The sequence below is a fragment of the Sapajus apella genome, unplaced genomic scaffold (genome assembly GCF_009761245.1).
Source record: "Sapajus apella isolate SASKATOON/1434 unplaced genomic scaffold, GSC_monkey_1.0 scaffold35, whole genome shotgun sequence".
Taxonomy (NCBI): Eukaryota; Metazoa; Chordata; class Mammalia; order Primates; family Cebidae; genus Sapajus; species Sapajus apella.
Genome location: NW_022436975.1, coordinates 10,488,693 through 10,513,829, shown reverse-complemented (window position 1 = coordinate 10,513,829; position 25,137 = coordinate 10,488,693). Strand labels below are relative to the sequence as shown.

The window sequence follows — 25,137 nt, the reverse complement described above, 5'->3', positions numbered from 1 at the left end:
AGTAACTACATCTACTAAGGGATGAGCTGAGATTTGTATTTAGCATTTCCAACTCCAAAATCCAAGCTCAATGATCTGACTTTTGTTATTGAAAACTAAAACAAAAGCTCAAAACAAACTAGCAAATATGCACTAAACAGACTGTTGGAAGAAACATACTTTAATAACGTTTCGTTCCTGAGTGGTTGGATTAAAGGCGATTTTTTTCTATGTATATTTTTAATTTTTTTTTAAACTGGTTAACATGCATTATTTATAAAATAAAGCCAAAAAATATAGAGCTGGATCTCAGAATGTATGAGCTCAATATGAGAATTGAAAAAGTCTAGATGACTAAAAAAAAAAAACAGATTGCATTATATATAAAATTATATGCTAAATGATGAAATTAAATGCTTTAATTACCCTTTAAACATTGAATGTGGAATGATGACCTAGCACTAAAAAACATGCCCTAACTTTCAGAAGTGGCTCCTTTCACTTGAATCTGGTATCTCTAATTATTTGTTTATGGTTTGGAGGGGGAGTACATTATTTGTTTTCTGGAAGCCTGGGGATTTTTTAGCCAAAGGGGAGGCTCTTATTTATGACAACTACACACAGTGCCTATTATGAAAATATCCTCTAAAAATACTGCTTGGAGGCTTGTGTAGACCCCCGAGCAATACTGAGAGGAGACAAATCGCTTCCCCATTTAGGTATTATTAATGAATTACAGCAGGAGAAAGCCCTACATATAAACAGTAAGGACTTTCCTGAAAGTCTGTGGAGAGAGAGGCAGAGAGTATTAGGCTACCCTGCTTCACCCTCACCTGATCTTCTTCAGGTGCTTAGCCCAGGACCCCAATACCCCTTGAATCTTCAGTAAATCTCAAACAGTAAACCCTGACCTCAGGGTCTCCTAGCCCAGGCCCCAGGAAGAGCCAGTGTCAGACATTCTCTGGGGCAGGTTCAAGTTGACCCTGTTTTCTGGTGTCATTCAGGCTTTGCACACTGGCTTTTCATAAGTAAAATTTTACCTTACTCCCCAGTCCCAGAAGAGGCCTGCATTAAGCCCAGTAGCCTGAAGTTTGCTTTGATTGGTGGGACCAGTCTTGCCCTTAACATTATCTTAAAGGTTGAAGGCCTGACCGTGCTGTAGAACCTGCCTGCTGCTGCCTGGACATTAGCCTGGACTTGCTCATTTGTCAGTTTTGTGGTCCTCCCCTGGTCACTTATTGCATCTTGGCAGAAGTGTCTGATCTTTATGCCCTGATAACAGTGTAAACCTGCTTATAGCATTCCCTTGATCATCCCAGCTTCAAGTAATTCTTCTGTTTACACTCTGATATCACTTAGTTTGACACTTCAAATATACTGCTCTTTATTGAGAGCCTAAGTTGCCATTTCTCTCTTCTCATTCACTGTCTTTATAACAAACTATGCCTTTTTTTTTCCTAGTATAGAGAGAGAGCAGATTTTTATTGGACTTATGCAAATAACCATATCCCCATAAGAACACGCACAGGTTTTGAATTCCGGAGGAATCAAGTAATGGAATAAAACACTTTTATCTTTGTTTATAAAAATATACTTTGCCAAATGGCTGTAAATTATATATAGCTTAAGAAAAGAAATTTTCTGAAATCTAGAAGATAAAACATTTGAGTAAAGTACCAACAATATTTTAAGTAAAAGTTTAAAAACATGATCTTGATCAGTGATTCAGTCTCATATAATCAACTTTTGTTCTGCTAGTTCTCTACTAGTCATTTCATGACTCCATCAAATTCCTTATTAGAATTCTAGAAATTTTATGTAGTCTGCAGATCTTAAAATTATCAGAAATTTGTATTTAAGAGTACTCGGAGTCCTTTTCATGAATCTGATTGTAAATGTTTTCAGAGAAGAATAAAAAACAATGATGCTAGATGACTAAAACTTAGAATAGCATGGTTAAAAAGTTGATGAAAGCTTACAATTGACAAAGATATTCAATTATTTTTATTACATATAACATTGTAAGATAATCAGATTATTTATAACCGACACCACAATGAATTTCTATAAATTTATATAATTCTCGAAACATGTACATCAACAAATACATCAAAATGCAACTGAAAGAAGATCTAGTATTGCTTACAATTTAACAGTGTTTCTTATGCAATTTAACAACAAATAAGCCTGACCCTTTAAGTCTTTACTAAATGAGAGATATATCTTTTGATGTTTTTCACAAGCTGCGTCTTTCGGTTCTTTGTATCTCAGATCACTCTTCGCAGGATGCTTATTACACATAGTAGGTACATGGCAATGCTTCCGTAACAAACGAGGCACTCATTTCTTTTTATTTAACACCGGTTTAAAAAATTAATGAGCACAAATAAAATAAATGTCATGCTTCCTACCAAAAATTTCATGTTGATAACTGTTGCTTGAAAAATTAGTACATTGTGTGTTTTTAAGTGAAGATGATTTATTGCTATTGTCTAACGCGTGAAGAAAGACAAAAAAAAATTGTTTGCAGGATCATTGGCTTGAGCACATCAATGGCACTGTTGGACAATTCTTGCTGAGTGTTAAGATGATTTATGTAACAGACCGTAGCTTTCCACAGTAATACATTATAGTCTCAAGCTATCAACCCTTGTTCATGCAGAGACAAAAGAATCTGAAAAATACCTACTCCTGAAGGTCTTCTCAAAAGAAATTGGAGATTATGTTGATGCTGTTTAAACTCTTTCAGGAAAAATTACCTTTAGACGCAATATCTTAACTTCTGAAAATGTTCAAGGGAAATTTATTATTTTTCTAATAAACTTCTCAGTTTAATTTGCTTTCCCTTCAGTTCTCTGAATCATGCAACAAGAATGTTTAATAATAGAAGATGAAACATGTTTAAACATTGGCATTCTTCTATCCTTAACTTTCAGGAATTATGTTACAGATTAAAAATTAGGGTATTGTGTATATGTTTGATGGCAATACTATTTATCTTTCAAATGAAGTTCTATATGAGAAACATATTTTACAAAGTTATAACCATAGCCATATTTTTAGCGTATGCATGGTTGCATGAATCCATCACATAATTTAAAGATACAGATGAGATGATATCTTTTGAATTCTTCTGAGTTATGGGACTTCTTGTCACCAAAGACAAAATGCTCTGTATAATGATTGCAATATGTGGACAGAGACCCATGAATATAATGCCTCTCTGGTAGAGAAACAAGATTTTGAAAAAAGAAGAAAAAGCAAAGTTTAAAAGAGATTTCCCATTATTTGTTCCTGGTTAGCATATATTAACACTCTGTCTGGGTCATATGAAAACATGAATTCTCTGTAGTCAAAAGAAAAGTCAGCATAATTAACATTCCATTTCCAGATGTAATCATATAGAGTAAGAACATAGGAACAGGCTGTAGCAAAAGGAAATGTGGATTGCAGAAGGAGAAAATAATGTAAACAGGATATTCGGGTCATGGAGCATGTAAAGCAGTATGATTAGAAAGAAATGCGAGTATGTCATTAAACAGACAGGGGAAATGAGATCTTCCAGAATCAGGTGAGAAGTTTCCTTTTCCACTGAAATGGAAGGCTGGGAAGGTTGGACTTCAGGGAAGGACTTTGGCTTTAGTCAAATGGCTGAAAAGGCATCCAAGCAGATCAAACCAAAGCGGATCCCCTGTAACTTTCCCAACCTCAGTCTCTTGATTATATTAGTAGTCCTTGCCAAGCATTGTGCAGAGAAGATCACTTTTCTAAGGACATAGCCAGTGTGCTCAAAAGTATAGCTTTTGTGCAAATTTAGACAGCGACATTCTGGTTCACTTTTTACTTGGGTTGGCAGGAGTCGAACTGTAAGAACCTGATCAGCCAGGGCTGCGGGCCTGCCAGCAGAGCTCTCTGAAGGAGCAAAGCTCCTCTGTCGGCCCTCTGCACATGCAGTAGTTCTCTGCACCTTCCACTTCCTTTGCCATCCTGTTCCCCATCATCTTTTTATTCTTTAATTGAAAAAGCGTAATTTAATTCCATTAGAATAAAGGTGAAGGCTTACCCTAGCTATTTATGGGGAGCAATTAAATAAATACATTAGGTATGAATGGGATTACACTTTTCTCCACTATGAGCCCAAATCAATGGCAAATATACTGAAATTCCTTTATAATGACGTTGTGGAGAATGCGTCTAAATCTTCTGTATTGTCTACAGTTGTTCGTTTTCTTGGACATGACCCAACCCATGGCATGTATAAATCCATTTGACAGTAATTGTAGCTATGTAAAGCTGCTGTTTATCCAGAACTTTGTATCTGGCAAACATATATTATTAGGCTTTTTACATATGTTTTTGTTTTTAATGCTCATAGGAACCCCGTGGAAGAGGTTTTAAAGCTTGCTGCAGAACCCAAACTAACACATGGTTTAAAGGACCTGGAAGCAGGTCCTGCCTATTGAACTTCAAAGCCTCAGTTCCTCATAGCACGCTCAGTCGCCATTCTTATCACTCCCTGAAGAAATCACGCGTATTCTCACCTAGTCCAACACTGTCTCCTTCTCATCAGAGAAAGATGTAGCACTTTATAAGCTAAATGTGCAATTACCAAATTTTAAGGTTTTAAGGAAATGACTTGAAATAGTCATTGACTCTATTCTTTAGAACTGTAAATATACTCTGGAGGTTGATAATATTTTGAAATTACTACTTTAATGCTCTCAGCAGTCCCCTTGTGGGCTTGAAAAGTTCATCTACTTTCCAGAATTAGCCACGCCTCATGACAGTTCACTACACTCTAACCCACATTCGGTGCACTAGAATCCTGCTTCCTATACACAGAGAAATGCACAGTGCCTCCTGCGCTGGAACGGAGGAGTCCTGTTGCATAGCTTAGCACCAGCAACACCTTGTGACTCTCCTGTGTCTTGAACCAGAGGTAGCTTAAGATCAGGGAAAATCTGGTTAAGTAGCAGTAATATAATTTTGAGTTCTTTGAATCATGTGCATCATCTAGACTGGCGCTGGTTTAGAACAAATCCCTTCGTATGCTAATGTGTTTCCAATTTACCTTGAGTTAATATGGTGAAGATTCAAGATAAAAGTGTTGGCCTGATTTTCCCCCTGTAGTCCCTTAATACTTTTTTTCCATTTTTATAAGATGGTCATTGTTGACTTTCGGCATCAGTTGGAGAAGAAGGAGCTTGCATGGTTAAAGCTGCTGTTAAGGTTCCAGTCCCTGAACTGGGATGGGTACATGTCACTATGAAGTGTGAAGAAGAAGATATACTACCTTTAAAAATCTATACCTGGCCTCCCCCAGCATTCTAGACTGGACCCCAGCCTCATAGAACTTTCAAGGACATGTGATTCACTCCTTCGTGACCTCTTAATTTGTTGGGGAAAAAAATGTAGTCCTGTTGTCTCTTGGGCACCTGGAGATCATCTTGGGAAGAACCACATGATCTTTGTTCCCAAGAGGGTTGGGGAATGAATGATCTATAAACACCAGTCCTCACTAAGTCTTGAGGGAGGAAAATAAGCCCAAGTCAGAAAAGGACCCTGCCATAATAAAAGGACATGAGCACCAGGTTCCCTGTATCACCCAGAGATGGCCTTCGCATAAGCCTTCTCTGACAATTCAACCTCTAATCTCATCACCCATGTACCTCCTCATGATCCAATCAGGGCTTGTCTGCTGGCCAGGCATGGACATCAGAACTACTGCTGTGACTTCCTTCATGTGCCTCAGCAGTCACCCAAGGGACCCTGATGTCCTGCCTGCTGTGGGGGTTAGGCTTCAAAGCTTCTGAGGGCCAGGGGCCCACAAACTCTCCTTTATGAATCCTCTGAAATCTTTGTGTCACTATGGGATAGAAGGTGCCAGTCATTTCAGGGGATCAGAGCAGCAGTCAGAGAGCAACTATGTTGGTCAGTTTTGCATTGTTATAAATGAATACCCGAGACTGGGAATTTACAAAGAAAAGATGTTTAGGTGGCTCACAGTTTTGCAGACTGTACAAGTATTCACCAGCATCTGCTCAGCTTCTGGTGAGGCTTCAGGAAGCTTTTACTGACAGTGGAAGGTAAAGGGGGAATAGGTGTGTCACATGGTGACAGAAGGTGCAAGAGTGATGAGAGGAGGTACCAGGCTCTTTTTAACAATTGGATCTTGTGTGAACAACCAGAACTCACCCATTATTTGGTGAGGAGGACACCAAGCCATTCATGAATGGCATAACGAAACAACTCCCATCGGGCTCCACCTCCAATATTGAGGATCAATTTCGACATGAGATTTGGAGGGGACAGACATCCAAAGTCTATCTGCCCAGCCTTCCTGATGCTGCTCAGGCCTCTGCTCCCCTAACAGGGTATTTTTGGCCTCCTGATACTCTGTGAGACTGTTATATACCATGTAGGTAACTGGCCAGTGCAACGTCTTGACAATAAAAGATATTTACTCAAACCCAGGAATAACCGTGTACATTCACAAACTTCATGCCTTAAAGAGTCATTTTAGCATTCATTTATTTATGCACGCATGCATTCAATCAGTGATTCATTCGTTTATTCATTCAACAAACATTGAACACTTATTCCAGCGAGGCAGCTTAATGGGGAATAGGAAAAATATTGAATCATATTGTATCACATCCCCAAAACTGCCTATTTTCTAAATTATAAACTATTGTTAAGTTAAATGTATGTTTAGTAAGTTTTTAAAAATCAAAATAAAGCTGTCATGCCATAGAAACCAATGTTGAAGAATTAGCAAATTCATTTCCACATTAAAAAATAATTAGTAATTAGCCTGGCATTGAACTTGTTGTAAGTTCTGGGACATTTTGGCATTTATACAATTACCACTATACTTTTATATGGTATCAGTTACATTGTAATAGGCTCATGGCAAATAACCATATCATGACTTCTAATATAAAGAACAGAAACTACTAAGTAACATTGGTAGTTAAAATTCTTGATCCACATAACTAGCTATTACCAGTTAAGTTGTGGAATCTGTGGTTTTGGTGTATAATTGCATGAATTAAATAACATTAATGTTTAATTACATGAAAATAAACCTTGTAGCTTAACTAAATTGCAATACAATTGTTATCACTGAATGTAAAGTGATACCAATTAAACCTTCTTTTAAGTAACACAAATTAAGATTTAACTACTGAAGAAACCCTAGAATGTAAAGTGATGGTATACTATAGGTGGAATATCTCTTAGTATTTTAGTATTTTCAGAGATTTAACGGTATTTCTAAAATTAAAAACATCTTTCTCCTTTATCGCTGGCATTACTTGTGCCTTGTGCCTTGTTCAGGAGAGTTTCTTTTCTTTTTCTTTTTTTTTTTTTTTTTTTTTTTTTTTAGACAGAGTCTTGCTCTGTTGCCAAGGCTGGAGTGCAACTGGAGGCTGGTGTGCTCGCAGCTCACTGCAACTCCTGCCTCCTAAGTTCAAGCCATTCTCCTGCTTCAGTCTCCTGAATAGCTGGGACTGCAGGCATGCACCACCACACCTGGCTAATTTTTGTATTTTTAGTAGAGATGGGGTTTCCCCATGTTTGCCAGGCTGGTCTCAAACTCCTGACCTCAAGTGATCTGCCCACCCCAGCCTCCCAAAGTGCTGGTATTACAGGCGTGAGCTACGGCACCCGACTAGGAAAGTTTCAAACAGGCACTAATTAACTTCTTAAAAGACAGATATCAACAATTCAGCATTTGCAATGTTGACAAAGAGACAAATTATGAAATCTTGTGCTCATATAGAGTAAATATTTCATTTCAGTGGGTGGGCAATGGGGTGGAATTTGGGAAAGGAAAGGCCTGATATTAATACTAATACTATTACTTAAATTATGAAATTTTATCAAAAACAGTTGGATATTGGCAATTTTGTATCATGCAACCTAATAAGATAGTAGCAATTAAACTACTTTTATGCCTTCTTTCATGATATATATATCCCTCATGTGTATTGAGTTGATATTTTCCAAGCTGAGTGAACTTGGGCAAGTTATTTAAATTCTGAGCCTCAGTTTTCTCTTCAGGAAACTGGGGTTAATAATAGCTACACAATGGAGTAATGTAATGATTAAATGGAGACAACATAGTCAAAGGCCTTGGTACAGTGCTTTAATATGAAATAGACATCTCTCCCACCTCCCCATTAGGCATTTTTTATGCCTGTATGCATACTTGTACAAGGAACTGTGGATTTAGGTCTGTAAGGGTCTAATATGTATCAGGCAAGTGAGAATTTCATCAAACTTGTAATCTTGACACAGCATACACATATTTTTTCACATGAAATACATATTGTTAACAGAAGAATTTGATAACAAGTGATTGAACTTTTAAAGCTGGTGATTTTTTTTTTTTAGCAGAACTTTAGAAATTTAAGAAAAGTATCTGCATGGAAGAGTCCAATTTTCGTTCATACATCCCCTGTCTCTAACCTACATGTGCTGCTCTGTGACCAGGTCGAAATTCCAGATGCTCCAAGTAGCTCTTCATTTAATCTAGTCTTCTGATGGCACCTAAACAAATATATCAAACCTTGTACAACATTTAGAAAGTGGAACTTGAAATTTTTCTTTCTGTTAGACAAATAGACTCCATCTGGAAAAAATAACCCCAGGCACTTGGACACAGGAGCATGACGCTTATTGGCTGGACACCCAATGAATACCTTACACTACTTTCTTTGGCTCCTACCCTTGCCTGCTCATTTCCAATCCTGCACACTGGAGCAGGCGCTGAGCTGTTAGACAAGGGAATCCTTGTTACCCATACACCCAAGCACTATGAAGGAAGGCTCTCTTAAAGATAAGCTTGCAAGAATTATCTGGACTGAAATGTTTCCTTTCATACTGTGACACCTGTTCTATGAAGGACTGCTGTATGTCACTGTGTTTTTAATATTAATTGGTAACAATGTTTTATTTTTTATTTCTTCCATATATTTTTCAACATTTACCACATTCCATTTTAAACAAGCGTGTCCTCATATAATCCTTCCTTCCTGCTCCCCTCCCTCCCTTTCTATTTTATATAATGCTAGTTTGTAAAAGAAAAAAAAAACCCACATATGTTAATGCTATTCATTTTACAGATTGACTTTTATTCCAGAATTAGTATTATAATACTATTAGTACTGCTTTGCCTTTCAAAATGGACTGAACTGAATTTCAATGATTGCAATATTATTTATCAGCTCTTAGGGGGAAATCAAGTAAATCTCATTAGAAATCATAAAAGCAATCTTCACTTTGATTTTGTTGACAAAATCTTTATAATAAAAATATCTTTTAATGACTTTTTTTCATAAACTTTCGTTGGAACTGCACTTTTATGCAACATACTTAAGTTGCTTCTTTTCTAAGACATTTTCTTTTGTCAATTGTGAGCAGGTAGGCTTTCAAAACCCAAAAGCAATTGCCCAGAACTTCTGGAATTCATTTTTATTACATCCCATGATCTGAGCAGTAGGGAGCTCTGTGAAACATGTTTGATCAAACATTAATTTTATAAATTGCCTTCCTTTCCCTACAATTCCCATGAAAAAGGTATTCAGCTAGATTAAAACTCTGGAAAATTTTAATGGGACCTTTGAAATCTGTTTGAGTTCAGCTTTTTGGAAAAATAAAACCACCTAATGGAAGTAGTCTTTATACTAGAAGTGGATCTGCCTTTGAGGCAATTTTCTTTCATGCGTAATGATGAAATGGCAGCAGGATAATCTGAAAGTTTGAAACGTCTTTTCCAAACCCATGTGCTGCTTGTAATAATATCTAAAGGGTCAAATGTGTTTGATATGATGATGAAGAGCAAGAAGATGATAATTTGCAACAATGTCACCCTTGTCTTTTCACAGTCCTACCCGGGTCCAAGCCTGGAAAGTGAAGACTTCAACATTCCCCCAATTACTCCTCCTTCCCTCCCAGACCACTCGCTGGTGCACCTGAATGAAGTTGAGTCTGGTTACCATTCTCTCTGTCACCCCATGAACCATAATGGCCTGCTACCATTTCATCCACAAAACATGGACCTCCCTGAAATCACTGTCTCCAATATGCTGGGCCAGGATGGAGCACTGCTTTCTAACTCCATTTCCGTGGTAAGAATCTGCTGACCTGTTTGTGATGGGGGCTGAGGGATACCATAAGGAAAAGGACAAAGTTGTTGTGAGGGCATGGCCTTGTGAGAATAGCATTTTGAAACTGTTTCTCTCTATAGACATGGTTCTTTATAAATCATACAGATTTTTAAAGCAATTTTCTATTTTATATTTATGTCAAAGAGAAATCAATTAATTACTTGTGCGGTAACTATATAATCCAAATTACTAAATACTGTTTAACACCGAATGTGCTGTCATAGAGTCAAACTGGCTTACCAGCTTTCAGAGAAAAAGCAATCTTGAAAGATGCGACCTCTCATCCAGTGTAGGATTCCTCCCCAAAAGGGAAATTCCCACATCTTCTGAACAGGAGCTGCTGTTAACCTCAATTTTCCTTCTGTTTTCTGCCCTCAAGTTCTACAAATGTATACCTTAGGAAAGTAAGAAAAAAAATTTCATTTTTATTTTGGAGGTATAATTCTGGTGATCAAAATTTATCTCCATTAAAGTGTTTCAGTCTACTGGACCTGTTTTCTAACAATTTATAATGACAGCACTGTGAATTCCCACTAATTTTTTAAATTTAATAGGAATGTGTATCAACCAGCAAACTAGCAAAAAATCAAATTCTCAGGCTCTACCCAGGGAGTACAGGGGCCTGTATTTTTTACAAGCATCCCATACTTGAGGAACACTGGGTTATTATAAAATCTTTCCTTTTGATTTTTATGTCATCTAAAAACTTAACAATTTCTCTGTCTATACCACAGTAGTGGAAAAAGTAAATCAGTAGTATATGACCAAAGGAAGAGCTTTAGACCATGTCATAAAACCCTCCTCTCAGGTTAACAGTGACTTTTAATTAGCACTTTTTGGTTTTCATTGTTTAAGCACTTAACAGTCCAACTAACTCTCTTGTCATTTTCATAAGTCACTGAACAGGACTGTCATTTTCACAATGAGCAAATTGATGAACTTGCCCATATTATGCTGTCTCTGATAAAAAACACATTTTATATTATTACTTATCTAAATCATTGGGGGAAAACATCTCTAACTTGAGTGATTTTACAGGAGGAATTTTCTGTTAATCATGAACATAAGGGTAGAATAACAGTAGACTCAAAAGCAACTCCAAAGTAGTTTCTTTAGAGAATGAAACCCAGAGCCTACTGCCTAATACACAATGGCGTATAGAATTTTCCTAAAATCTGGCAGCCATCTGGGCAGCCAAGAGAGGAGAACTCATTGGCGGCACTGTCACTCAGGTTTTTAGATTATATTCTGCTTGTATAGATTCAGCTTATGAGTATTAAGTATGACTCCATAAATAGAAAATGGATTTTTGCAACAAACATGCTAAATGTGTAAAGCTGAAAAATGTACTTCAATGTAGTCACCTTGAAATATTGCCTGCCTACTCCTCTTTGGGACTATGTCTTCAGACCCAATTCATGAGCCAAGGAAGGCATTTAGGTCATGCCCCGTAGGGACCCCTGTTCCCTGGAAAGGAGAAGAAGGGGGCGGTCAGTATATGTGGAAAATGCCAGTTTTGTTCTCTAGGCTTATTCTCCATGGTGGGAATGAGAGTGGGGCCATAGGAAGGATAAAGAGATATTCGATTATGTAGTTCAAGCCTTTTTCCTTTATAAAAGTTACTAGTAACTTTCTAGTAACATTTTGACATTTCCTTTCTAGTAACATTTTACCCTCCTTAGCATTTCTACATCCATCTCAATACACCTTTAAGAGACCTCACTCTTAAAGAATTGCTTATGCAATGTCAATAACTGTGGCTCAGAGAATTTTTCCAGATTTGCTGCCCTTGGCAGTCATGCCATCTTCAAATGGCACGTTTGGGACTGGACTCAGTCACAGACACGAAGCAGTCCACTTTCAGGTCTGCTCTCACTCTGCCTTCCTCTGTCCCTATCAGGAGCTTCTTTCTGTTTATAAAATGTCCTTGTACTCTCCACCCACAACCCACTGTCAAAAACTGGACATTGATAATTGTGCCTCAACATGATGGTTCCCTTGGAATGTTCAACACTTTGCAGGGTAGAGAGGAGACAAATCCCCTATTTGGCCTAAGCTAAAGAAATGAAGCTCTAATTTGCCATTCTAGTTCTTGAAGGTGAGCCTGTTCAGGATTTTCACAGGGTGGCACGGCTTCCCAATACCCCTGAAGCTGCATTCTGGAGCTGCATATCTACAGTGCCTCCTCACAGCACTGGTCCTAGTCTTTAATGCTGCAAGCAAAAAGCGACTCCAGCAAATGTCTTTGTTGGTGAGGCTATGGGTAAGGTTCAGCACTTCCCAGTGGAATGTGGTGTGATGATGGAGCTCTTCTATAATCTGTGCTGTCCAACAGCAGTCAACTGGCTATTAAATGCAGCTAGTGGGACTGAGGGACCAGTTTTTTATTTTATTTTATTTTAATTACTTTACATTTAAGTAGCCACATTCACCTAGCAGCTGCTGTATTGGACAGAATAGGTATAGTTAATGATGTTGATTCTATCATTAAGTCTATATTAAGCCCATTTTCTTTTAAAACCAGCATGGTCTCAGAGAAAGAAGATTTGGAGATTAAATTTGTTGTTCCTGTTTCTCAAGGCTTGGGAATCTCTGGCTAGATTCCAAAAGCCAAAGTCTGATACACTATAAAGTTGCAATAGAAATTTAATAAAGTTGGAGGAATCAGGATCTATCTTTTGTCTACTAATTCCTATGAGAAACAAAGAGCCTCTTCAGTTCTTGTTTTGAGCTCTCATGTGACTAATGCCATTCCTCAGTGTTTATACTTTGAATGCTTACCATGGTCCAAGTGTTTGAAAAGGCTCGTGATTGTTAAGACGTAGCCACTGTCCTTCTGGACAGTTAAAACGTAAAAAATAGTTATGAAACAATTAGAGAGAACCATGGAGCAACTGGAGACCAAGAGAAGTGCCCAAGTCAGATGTACTGACCATGAACTCAGCAGAAACTCTTAGTTGAAAGGATGACCTGTGCTCCGGTTTGGGTCTACTTAAACAAGGTAGGACGGCAGTCACGGCTTGAAGGAGGGTTTTGATTTGGATAAACAGAAAGGAAAGAAAAGGCATGCTCCAGAGTGTTCAAATATCAGATTGGGTATTTTGAAATGGGAGATTTGACCAAAACTTTCAAAACCAATTAAAGAACTAGATCATGATAGGACAGATTATAAAAAATTGTTGGTAGTTTCTACTCAAGGACAAAAGTATTATGAAGGCAGTGTTGTAGGAAACACAGGATAGCAGCAGTAAGAGACTGGAGTTATGGAAAGCCCCTGGGGCCTGTTACCCCAATGCAGGTAAGAGGTGCCCAGGAACTGTACCAGTGTGGTGTGCCATTAAGCCATTTTTGCATCCCCAAATATGTATGGATCTAAAGACGAACAACACTTTGTGTTTTCATATTTTAAATATTAAAAGCATGAAGGGATTATTTTCTTTGAAAGAAACTTTGAACAATATTAAATTTGCTCATCACACTTCCTTGTAAAAACTTACTAAAACTCTTTGCTAGCAACTTTGTTCATGGCTAATACGATCACAAAATTTAACAACTGAGCTATGGACTGGTTTGCCAATTGTTGAAATATGTTTATGTGTCGGGACAGTTTAGGTCATCAGTGCCCATTAGACAGGAAAACAGTGTCTATAGTTATGAGAGTGTAAATATTGCCCACCGAGAAATGACAGTGCTCCTTCCAAGATTTTCTTTCAAGGTCACCTACAATATGAGAGCAACTAATAAAAGCTAACAGTTGTAGCTTCTAAATAATGAATTTTCTGTGAATTTAAAAATCCTATGAGTAGAAGCCATCCTGGGAAAACATATATATAGGATCAACTTTCTCCAATTATATTTTCTAAAACCTTTTGAATGTGATCAAAGCTGAGCCTTTTGCTGTTAGTATTGTGATTGTATCTTTCTATTAGTATTTTCACATGATGAAATTTTAGTGTTCGAATGGATCAAGGAAGTGAAAATAATTAGTTCTTGTATGTTACTTATTGTATATATTTAGATATTATTATAATGTTTTATATATGCATTAATAAATATAGATATGTTACTTACATATCAATTATCATAATACACATCATTTGCTGAAATTTTGATTTTAGATACATTTTCTTGTATCTACCTCCATTTCTTATCTCCACTGGCAACACAGTGATACTGTTTCACCATTTATAAGCATTTCCTGCAAATGCCTAATATATTAGACATCAACAGTTTAGTCCATAATTACAAATCAGTGTCTGAATGAGCTTTTAGTATCCCAGTTTTACAAATGGAAAATGTAAGTTTAAAGTGATTAAGTGACTTGATGGCTTAGCCAGTAAATACTCCAGCTTCCTTATCAGGAAAATGGGGATATAATAATAAGACTTACCTCATGGGGTTCAGGAAATATTTGAGATTACTCAGGCCAGTAGCTGGCACATAGGAAACATTATATAAGAGTTGGTTAAATAAAATTAGAAAAGCAAGCCTGTGTGACTGTTTTGGAGAAGTTACAATGCATGGGAGGGAAGACTTTCCAAAAGAGTTATTTATACTTTCATCCTGAATCCTCACATCTGTCAAAAATGACTACAGTAAGCCTACTATTAACCAAAGGAGTATTTACCTTTTACTGGGTGTCTTTACTTAACATTGTGATTTAAACTGATGTCTCTGGGCCAGAGTGCCTCAGTTCAAATCCTGGCGCTTCCACTTACCAGCTATGTGACCCTGAGTAACTTCATGTGCCTCAGCTTCACCTGTTTAATCTCATCACGTTGTAGGTATTAAAGTAGCTTAAATCTGCAATGACTGGCTAGATATATTCAACGAGAACCCCTTTTTGATAAAAAGGTAACCAAAGTAGGATGTCTATATTGCTTTCTGGAATTTATCATAGACATATTGAGGTGTAGCATACATAGGGTGAAAGTTTTTCCCAAATTTCCCACCACTTTTTTTGCATTTTCTTGTTTGTGCCATTTTATTGTTAGTAGGGATTCCTGCAACAAGTTAAATTTCTGGTGCTTTAAAAAGGATTCCATTTTCCTAAAGTCCCTTTTTTCTAAGACAGACAATAAAACAGAATAGAATTTCTGTAAGTATATAACTGTCAAATAAGTGCCAATTAGTTCTGATTCTCTAGGTCCAAGTTAAACAGTCATTTATGACCCAATATGCAAGAGTTCCATTTTTTCTCAACATTCCTCTGAGTTATTTTGATAGTGGGTAATTGATTTGTGTGCACTTCTCAGAGAGTGGAGTCTGGTTAGAAAAGCATTGAAATGAGAGCCATGGATAAGCTTGTCAATCATGGGGAAGTCACTGCACCCTCTTAACAGCAGGGTCCACACTGAGCTTGTTGGGAGTGGGGTTGGGGGTGGAGCACAGGAGTTAGCCGGAACAGTGTTGCTTTTATTTTTATTTGCATTTCTTATAAAAGTTCCCTTGAACAAATGTTCTGCCCCCAAGAAGATGAAAAACCCCAAGACTAGTTGATCTCCCTGATCTTTTTCAGGACTAACAATTTTCCTATAATTTGTTCTCTGTCAACCACACAACTTTGATCTAGACTTTGAGACTCACTGGGTTTGTCATATTAGTTACCTAGTAATTTTTCTTGCCATTGCTTTGGCTGTCTCAGTGTTTTAACTGCCCCCCCACCGCTTCAAAGTTTAATCAGTTATAAGAACCTACTGGATAGATAATTTCTTTTGACTGGAAGTCGTTATCCTGCCATTTAAAAAAAAAAAAGTGATGTTGTCTTGTGTGGATGGATAGTGTTTTCATGTTGTTAAAAGGGAACTACAGAACTATTTTAGCAGAAAGGTAGAATAAGAAAATGCCCATATTAAGTATTCATGGCTGAAGAAAAATCCTTTGATTTCTCCAAACTGATATCAGGAGTCTCTCTTCTGTTTCTCCCCACTCTGGTACATTCACCGCTGGGCTTAATCATGGATTGGTGAACGGAAAAATGCAACCTTGTATAAAGTCATCCCAGACTCTCAGCCTGGCCTATATGTGGTGATTGCTTGTTCTTTGTGCAGTCAACAGAAGCTCTTTCATACAAAGAAAAACCGTGCAAAGTTTTAGAATGGCCTCGAAGAAAGGATTCATTTAGAACCTGAGCCTTTTGTAGAGTGTGCTTCCTAATGACACATTATAGAAAATTTACAATGAGGAAAGCAACAAAGGCAATTTCAATTTCTTTGAATGTGTCAAATTTCCAGTTCTGGAGTTTGAAATGGAAAAGAGATGTTAAAAGGCAATGAAATTGGGGGGTGTATTTCCCAAATGCCTTCTTTTTCCAGGCAACAAAAGCAAGCATAATGTATATACTCAGATTTATTGTCATTTTTAGCATTCAGTCATGGCACACTTTGCATTCAAAGGCCAAACAACTGTTTTGACAACCTTCACTTTCGTAGGTGCTATACAGGACTCATGAAACTGAAGCAGGAGTGTTCCTTCAGGCCTGTAGAGAGTGCCGCACATCAAGGAATTCAGATGTATTAGAGCAGCATGAATTTCCAATATGTTGCCATTATGGAAAAGACCACTGGCATATTGAATAATGCAGCTTTCAAAGCCAAGCAGAAAATGTGATTACAGACAATTTGATTGCTGTTTTTAAAATAAATATTTTCCAAATCTTGAGGTATTTTATTTCATGTAATGCATAAAGTATGTAACCATGGACTAGAGCTAAGCATCTTTCAGGATATGGAGGAGCTTATGATGTCAGCTCATTTAATGATGAAATAATATAAGTGTTTTTTTTAAAGTGGAATGGATGTCACAGCAGCTTTTTTTTTCTTTAAAAAAGAAAAAGCCATAAAAATAATTTTGCCACTTTGACAAAGGAAAAAAAGATAAAGAACAATTATTTAGAATTATGCCACAATTTATCAAATGTTTAGCAATTACAGCCTGTATTTTTTCACAAATTATCCTTTTTTTAATATCACAGAACACAAGGACAATGCGTTAAACCACTTTGATACTGTGGTGAAATGGGTTGGGTTTTTTTTGTTCTTAGTTTTGTCCATATGCAATAAATATGCGGGTTAGTTGGGTTTTTTCATTTTGGACAAATTCTTAATAAGCCCAAAAATAGGCGTTGTCTGTAGTTAGTTGGTTGTTAAGATCTACTTAAGTCGTTTGCTCAAAACAGACTAGTTTGAATGTGGCATTGACATAGTTCAGTGGACTAAGTATGTTAATGATTTGGGGCTATCTTTTATTGCTATAATAAAATATTATTCCAAACTAGAGTTCTCCTTAATAGTATTCAGGAAAGGAGCCAATTTAAAAATAACGCTTTTTATTTTCTAAGCCAAGTAATCAGACTCAAGATTCACTTGGTATATAGGACTTCCTGTACTTTTTCTTCAGCCCTAGAGTTCATGCAAATATGTGCCTCACCCAAGCATGAAAGAAGTAAAAAAGCTATAAAATCAGTTATATATTATGCTGTAAGCAAACTCTGGGACTTACTTCATCCAGTCTCTTAAGTCTAGGCAGGAATAAACCTAAATCATTTGAGATACATGGTTTTCTAAGAGCCAAGATTCCATACCTTTCCTTGGTAGCCTGTTTATGTCTAATTAACCTTGTAACATTAAGTTAAACTGCAGTAAGAGATTTAGATTCCTTCCAGGAATTTCCTTATTAAAGTTAAACCAAAATCTCTGACTGCAGTTTTAGCCTATTTTGTCTGCCTCAGCCATCTGAATGCTTGGAGAACAGTTAATTTCAAATATTTGACATTTATTAAGTCAGTCCTGCAGTTGTGTTTTACCTGGCCCAAATAAGCCCAATTCCTTTAACTTTTCCTCAAAGGTCATTATTTTTTAACTTTTAAATCAAATTAGCTTTTTTTTTTTGTTTGATATTTGTGATCTTAAAGAATGTTGACCACAAAGGATGGCAGAGCTCTAGAACCTGAGATTGCAGATTAATTTCTGGAGTTTTCTAATTCTTCTTTGCCTCTACAGGTACATTTTATGACAGGCTCCTTAATAGCATCAGTGATTGCTGATATGTTTAATTGCTGATTCATTGATCCCTCCACAGTGTGTGACTCTTGCTGTGTTGGTTTCTAGCCAGCAGTTCTCATCTTGTATTTATGTAGCTCATTTCACGTCCTAAAGGCAAACATCTGAAAGGCCATTGTGGCGTTGCTCTTCAACGCACCTTTTTTTTCCTGCCTAGGTATCCATTATATAAATAGCCCTTAGCAAACAAAGATGAATAAAAACTCTATTATAGTTTTATATGTGAACAATTGTCTTTGAACAAAAAGATTCTAAGGATATTCATAAGTAAGAATTTCCAGATCCTAGCCCTGAGCTTTCAGTCATTAACTATAACTTCAAAATTGTTAGTAAAATGTTTCCTAATGTGTTGAGGGGGCAGTTTGGGGAAAGCAGCAAAGAACCTGGATAAAGAAGACATAGGACTGGAAAGAAGGAATAAACAGCAAATGAAAACAGGCCTGTTCAAGGTAGCTGTTATATACCTGGAGGATCTGTCATGGGTGTGGTGGGTGTAGATGGGGCTTCCTGTGGGTGGTCCTTCCTCCAGTGCTGCTTCTACAACTAAGCTCTGTGCTCCTCTCAGGTCCAGCGAATGTTCTGTCCTTGCCCTTCTACCTTGAATAATCATGCTGATGCTTCACGTGCCAAGGACCACTTTTTCTTTCCTTCCTTCATCATTCAGCATTAACTCCACTCCCCATGAAGAGAAACATTTTTCCTGTTCTCTCTCTGCCTCCTAAGCTCATTACGGGAAAGAGGACCTGAGAGCTTACTTGGTTTTGTTGCCTAGACCTTCATGCAGAAATGACTGATAACAATGCTCTATGTAAGTGTACAGCCCATAGTAGGAGCTCAGTAACCATTTCTGGTTGGATGAATCTATTTGTTCCCACTTTACCTCCAACCGTAATATTTTCCCCAGACAGGTACAAGAGTATTATTGCTTTTTGGGCTGACACTTTGAAGCAGTTGTTTAGTCTAAAATGATACAAATATTCCAGTTTTTTAAAAAGTATAATGTCATGTGTCATGGGGTCTAAAATGTTATAATCCTTTCAATATAGCTAAATGAATTTAAGCCCTAAACATAGTCTTAAAACTTAATCAACTTACTACTAATCATTTCTCGCCTATTCCACGATTAAACTGACATATTTGACAATGAATTACAGTGTGTAGTTTATCCTCCTTTTTAGATGAATCCATTTATATTCTGAGTACAGCTTTTTTTTTTTTTTTTTTTTTTTTTTGAGACAGAGTCTCACTCTGTCACCAAGGCTGGAGTGCAAATGGCGCAATCTCGGCTCGCTGCAACCTCTGCCTCCCAGGTTCAGATGATTCTCCTGCCTCAGCCTCCTGAGTAGCTGGGACTACAGGCATGTGCCACCATGCCTAGCTAATTTTTGTATTTTTAGTAGAGGCTGGGTTTCACCATGTTGGTCAGGCTGGTCTCAAACTCCTGACTTAATGATCTGCCCACATTGGCCTCCCAAAGTGCTAGGATTACAGGTGTGAGCCACCGCGCCCAGCCTAGTACAGTTATTTTTATAGAGAAAAAACAATCAATAAAATTACAAGACTTCTAAAGGAATGTATTTGTGCCTACTCTTCCAAAGTCTTGGGGGCAGAAATAGTAGTAGTGTGAAAAATTAATGTCTATTAAATATTTGCCCATATGACTCATGTTTTTTTTTTAATTACAAAATGATTCTATCTCAGCTTGCCATGTCTTTGACTTGATTTTTGCTTGATTTGTGTAAGTAGATTATTAACATTGAGATGTTGCATTATAAACTCATTTCATCATGAAATCATAGGAGAATGCATCTAAAATGCTTTTCAGAAGAACAATGCGCCAGTCTCATTTCAAGACACCACTTCCTTCATTATTCATTAACTATTATTATCCAGCACATATGGGAATGCTTTAAGAGCAGATTTCGGTTTTAGATTTTTTTTTTCCACTTTAGTTTTTTTTCTAGTTTGAAAGTTTCAAGATCTTTTATGTGGACATGCATCACCTACAGAAACATGATATAATTTGTCTTTTTATGTTAACTATTTATATAATTCGTTCTGCCAGCAGCAATACACACTGCATAAGAGAAAAGGTATGAGGTCCTGGAGGGTTTTTAACCATTTGTTATAGTCATTAAAATGCTAGATTTTATTTTCCTTTTTTTGAATAATTTAAAATATCACAAATACCAAAGTCATCCAGAGAACATGTCTTTTTTTCTTTCACCTAATAAATATATTTAGCATTTTGATAAATATGTAACCACAAAATTGATAAACTTCTCTGAATTTAATGGACTGTACAAATTCCCTAGAGAAACATAAGCACTCTCTGACAGAGAGAGGATTAAACTTCTTTTTGTAATTCAGGGTAACATTTTTAATTTTGATAGGCAAGAAACCCTCTCAAAATGTGTTACATTTGAAAAGCATTATTTTTCAACATTTAGGGAGTTTTGTTTTCTTTAATCATCTTGATAATCTTTAATAAAAATATCCAACCCTGAAAAGATATAACGCTATTAAATGTTTTACATTTTTATATCTATTGTATATGTAATCACATTCCGTATTAACCAGTAGATGTAACTAACGGTTTGCCAAATGGAGATAGGATCATACTTCACACAGTATGAAACTTGCATATGCTATGGATGAGAAATAACTCTCTCTGCAGTTATTAAGATGGTGGACTCATAAAGCTTATTGCTAAAAACACTGTATTATTAAGACTATCAAGAGACAAAGAAAATTATTAGCATTTTGAAGTATTTTTTTCTCTTGTGATGTATATACAGTACATAGTGCTCAAAAAACTAATTGGAAAATAGGCTATGATCACATAACTATTATTCACATAGAATAAAATTATGCTGCTTGAATCTGTATGTATGTATGTATCTATCTATCTGCCTATCTGTCTATCTATCTTTTTTTCTGTTTCTCTACACATTCATGTGTTGGTTATGTGTGTGTGTCTGGGACTCTGAGCCCATTGTCTTTAGTATTCAAAGGTAGCTGCACCAAGGTGAAGGCATGGTTGAAAGTATCAGAAGCCATTTCCTCAGTGGGTAGATGCAGAGTGGGACCTCTGGTTAACAGCTACTGTCACATGGATACTTTCCTGTGTGTGGCTGTTTTCTCTTTCCCCAAAGCAGCCTTGTTCCTGATTTCCATAGCACACAAGGCTGGCCTGTATTTCCCAGCTAATAGCAGATGCCCTTCCTTTTCTGAAGCTGCGCTTCCCTGCAGCATCTCCCGCACAGATCAGACATTTCTAGGGCATCTTCATGATGCCTCAGATCTGCAGGTAGTATGTATAGTGAATGATAGAACCCAGAAACTGATCGTTTGCTTGGATTATATATATGAAACTTGGAGAAACCTTGAGACCATGAAAGACCAAATTCTCAAATATGGAACACTTCTTAACTTGTCCAGGGAGTGCTGTAGTCATCCACAGAAACCTACTTATAGCACTGGGGTCTTGAGAAGCCGTATGAGTGGTGGGGACATCTATGGGTCAGGGTGAGGCTGCCTGCACTTGAACCCTGGCTGGCCCCTCGCTATCTGTATATGCCCATTGGGAAGTCATTTGACCTCTCTGCCTCAGTTTTCCTGCTGGTGGTGAGGCTTGATCAGTCTGTGCATCTGAAGCCCTCTGAGCAGTACTGGGCAGACAATGAGCTTCATGTCAGCTGTTCACCTCCGAACCCCCATAGCTTGTGGTCTGGGTTTTTCTTATACTATCTGTCATTCCTCTTCTCATTACTGGTATGTGTGTTCCATGGGACGTTCTAACAACCCCTACAGTGACATTTATTGTGCTCCGACTCTTACTAAGTTCTGGGCCAGGTGTTTTACACAGTTTTCTTCATCATCCCCACGATCACACCAGGAGGTGGGTGGTGTGATTCTCATCCTACCCAGAAGGACCATAGGACAAAAAGGTAGAGCACAGGGATGGCAGCTGGTAGGTTGCAAGCTAGGCAGGCTGGGCACAGATCTCCTCTACGTTTCTGGTGAGGCCGGGAGCCATGCTTTACACTTGGTAGGGGCTTGGTAAATTTGCACTGGAAACCTAAATTGAGCTTTTTGTCCTTTCTCTCTCTCTCTGTCTCTCTCCTGATGAACTCAGCACCATAACGACTCAAGCTGACAGTGTAAATGCAGACAACATTCACAGTTCGGCCCTCTTTTAAAAAAATCAAAATAAACACATTATTTTTACATTGCTGAAATAATAAGAGAGAATGAGTAGAGAAAAAAAGAGATCCTACATTTCAATGAAAGAAGGATGGGCTTGAAATTCTGGCTGGGTGACTGACAAATCACTTGATTTCTCTGAGCCTCAGTTTTCTTAGTTATAAAAGAAAAAAAAAAAGCATGACGACAATCATATTTACATCACCATATGGTTGCGGGGATTAATCTGGACACAGGATTAGCCTTTTTAGTACCTAAAGGTGTAGGTCCATTCTCAAGTCACTTGTTGAAGACATTAGCTTTCCGGCTAATGAAAAATGTCAGCTCTTTGTCAAAAACCCAGTATTAAGTTACACCAGTCTTCTGCAAGGAAGACAGTGTTAGTTTCTCAGGTAGCAACAGGCTGTACAACAGACAAGGGTTCTGCAGCTCTAACTTAAGACCAGAAGTTGGGGTCTCTGTCATTAATCATATTCCCATTATTAGCCAACCTCAAAATATTCTTTTCCCTCCATCGACAGTATAAAAAAATTAGCTTATAAATGTATGAAGATATTGAAGTCATTTTATAAATAAATGGAGGAAAAATTCTAGGCAGCTTGCCAAGAATAGTAGACCTAAAATTAGCTAGAAATGTTTACCTCTCTTTATTAAATTCCTGCTACTTTTTCTAATGTGTTTATATCAGTTTATCCCCCCTCAAAACTGCATATTCTATATGCAAAGTCTTCATGAAAGCCAAAGAAATAAACATTGAATTATAGATAAACTCATCCAGGTTTTCTTCATTCCTGTTCACAAATGTTAAATTGACGTGGCTGGGATCACAAAAGCATCTTGATAGGCCAAGTCCCAAAGGAGCAGCACACTCATGTCCCTGCATGGGCTCCAGGCCCTCCTGAAAAACCCCAGAGTGAGGATCAGAAGGCTGGTCCACAAAGGATCATGAGGCCATCGTGACACCAGCCTTCTTCCTCTCACCCAGCCTAGGGAATGTCCCAGCCTCTGGGGATAGGATTGTGGAGATTCCCTCATGAGGCCAAAAACTTACCAGGAAGCCACTCTCTGTGCTGTGCAAACGTCATGCATTGTTTTCTCAGAAAAGGAGCTATAGGGTTCAAGCGTGTGAGCACTTTGTGAGATTTTCATGGCAGTTCACAATCCAGCTCAGCCCAGGCACTCAATGGACTGCATAAAGTCTCCAGAACAGAGTTTAGTCCTGGATGGGTTTACCAGAGTAGCCCAGCGGACCAAGACCTTCTTATGCATACACAGCTGGTCTTCACTGCAAAGAGGAAGGGGCACATTATCTTTGCATATTCAGAGTAGTCAGTGCAGGGCAAAGTGGCAGCACAGTTTCTAGTAGCATAAAGCTATGGAAACATAGTCCCTTAAAAATGGTAGACAAAGGGCTGTTTCTCAGAGCACAATATACTTTAAAAGATGGAATAAAAATGCAGATGTGTTAAAAGCCAGGGGTATTTTGTTGGCATAAGGAAAGAATATTGAAATCAGGTGTGTCTGAGGGCAGAGAATCCCAAACATAACATCGTGGTGTCCATTGTTCTAATTACCATGCAGTGATTAGAAAGATGGGCTCGTCCTAGGTGCAGGAGTGGGCACAGAGTACTCTAGCTGCCACCCCATATGTGAAATGGAGAAGGATTGTTATCTTGTCCTTCCTTCCTCTGGTGGTGAGGATTAAATGAGATAGTCCAAATAAGGCAGTTGTCATAGATGCTTGTGAGTAGCAGGTTATAAACAGATTCTCCACTTCCTTAGCCTCCAGCTTTATCACAACAGCAGGGGACAGGGCCACATCCTTCCCTGTGGCCTTCTTTCTTTTTGGGCCACTGGAGAAGAGCTAACTATGTGAGGAATGCTTAATTCTCTTGAATGTACTATTGTAATTTCTTTATTCTCATGTGAGTTTTTATGAAAACAATGCAATTTTTATAATGTAACTGACATGATTTGCAAAATAATTTTTTATCCATATTCAGTTAACATTTTGGCCTTTTTAAATTAAAAATTCCAATTTTCTGAGGTCTAAAAAAACAGGATTACTAAGTGTAGGGTTTGGGCTAAACTCATAAGTTCTCCTCTAACTTGCCATTGAAGCTGCAGTGTGAATGGTGAGAGGTGCAGGCGGGCCAAGGGTCAGGGGCTGCGGCTGTGCACAAGGTGCATTTTCATGTGCCATCGGGGGGTGCTTCTGGTAAGTAGGGAGCTCTGCAGTGAGGAAGAACAGGGGTCAGACTCTGCTTCACTTTCTCTCCCATTGTTCTCTAATGATTGTGTGAATAAAATAAAATGAAAAATGTGAAACTATTCCAAAAAACACAGGCCAAGTAAGCCAAAAAGAAATGACTATAACACACATATTCCTGAAGAGGCCAGAAAAAGAGGAAAACTGAAATAAATCTCTCTGGGCAATCTATCAAAATGTTGAGAAAAATACATTACTAATGAGAAAATCTCAAACGCCTATCGGAGACAAATGCACATAACTCAGAATCGTGGATCACAAGAGTTTCCTCAGGCACCTTGATGACAACTTTATGATGCATAAAATAGTAGATTCTCCCCTATTATGGTTTATTGGATAAGCACCTCCATGAACACAGGGCTACCCTCCACAGGGGAAGGAAGAATCTTACCCGAAGGGCTCTTGGCCTAAGTTATGAAGAAGATGACATTCAGGCATGAAATGTATGAGA

General features: G+C 37.7%; 1 protein-coding gene across 2 annotated transcripts in view; it reads left to right on the top strand.

The window, feature by feature from the left end:
- The window catches only part of TOX (thymocyte selection associated high mobility group box), a 306,725-nt gene that overhangs the window by 168,503 nt on the left and 113,085 nt on the right, over positions 1-25,137 (top strand). For both annotated transcript variants that reach the window (XM_032296160.1, XM_032296161.1), the window contains one exon: positions 9,870-10,112. In XM_032296160.1, the coding sequence (XP_032152051.1) occupies positions 9,870-10,112 (243 nt within the window). The remainder of the gene's footprint in view (positions 1-9,869; positions 10,113-25,137) is intronic.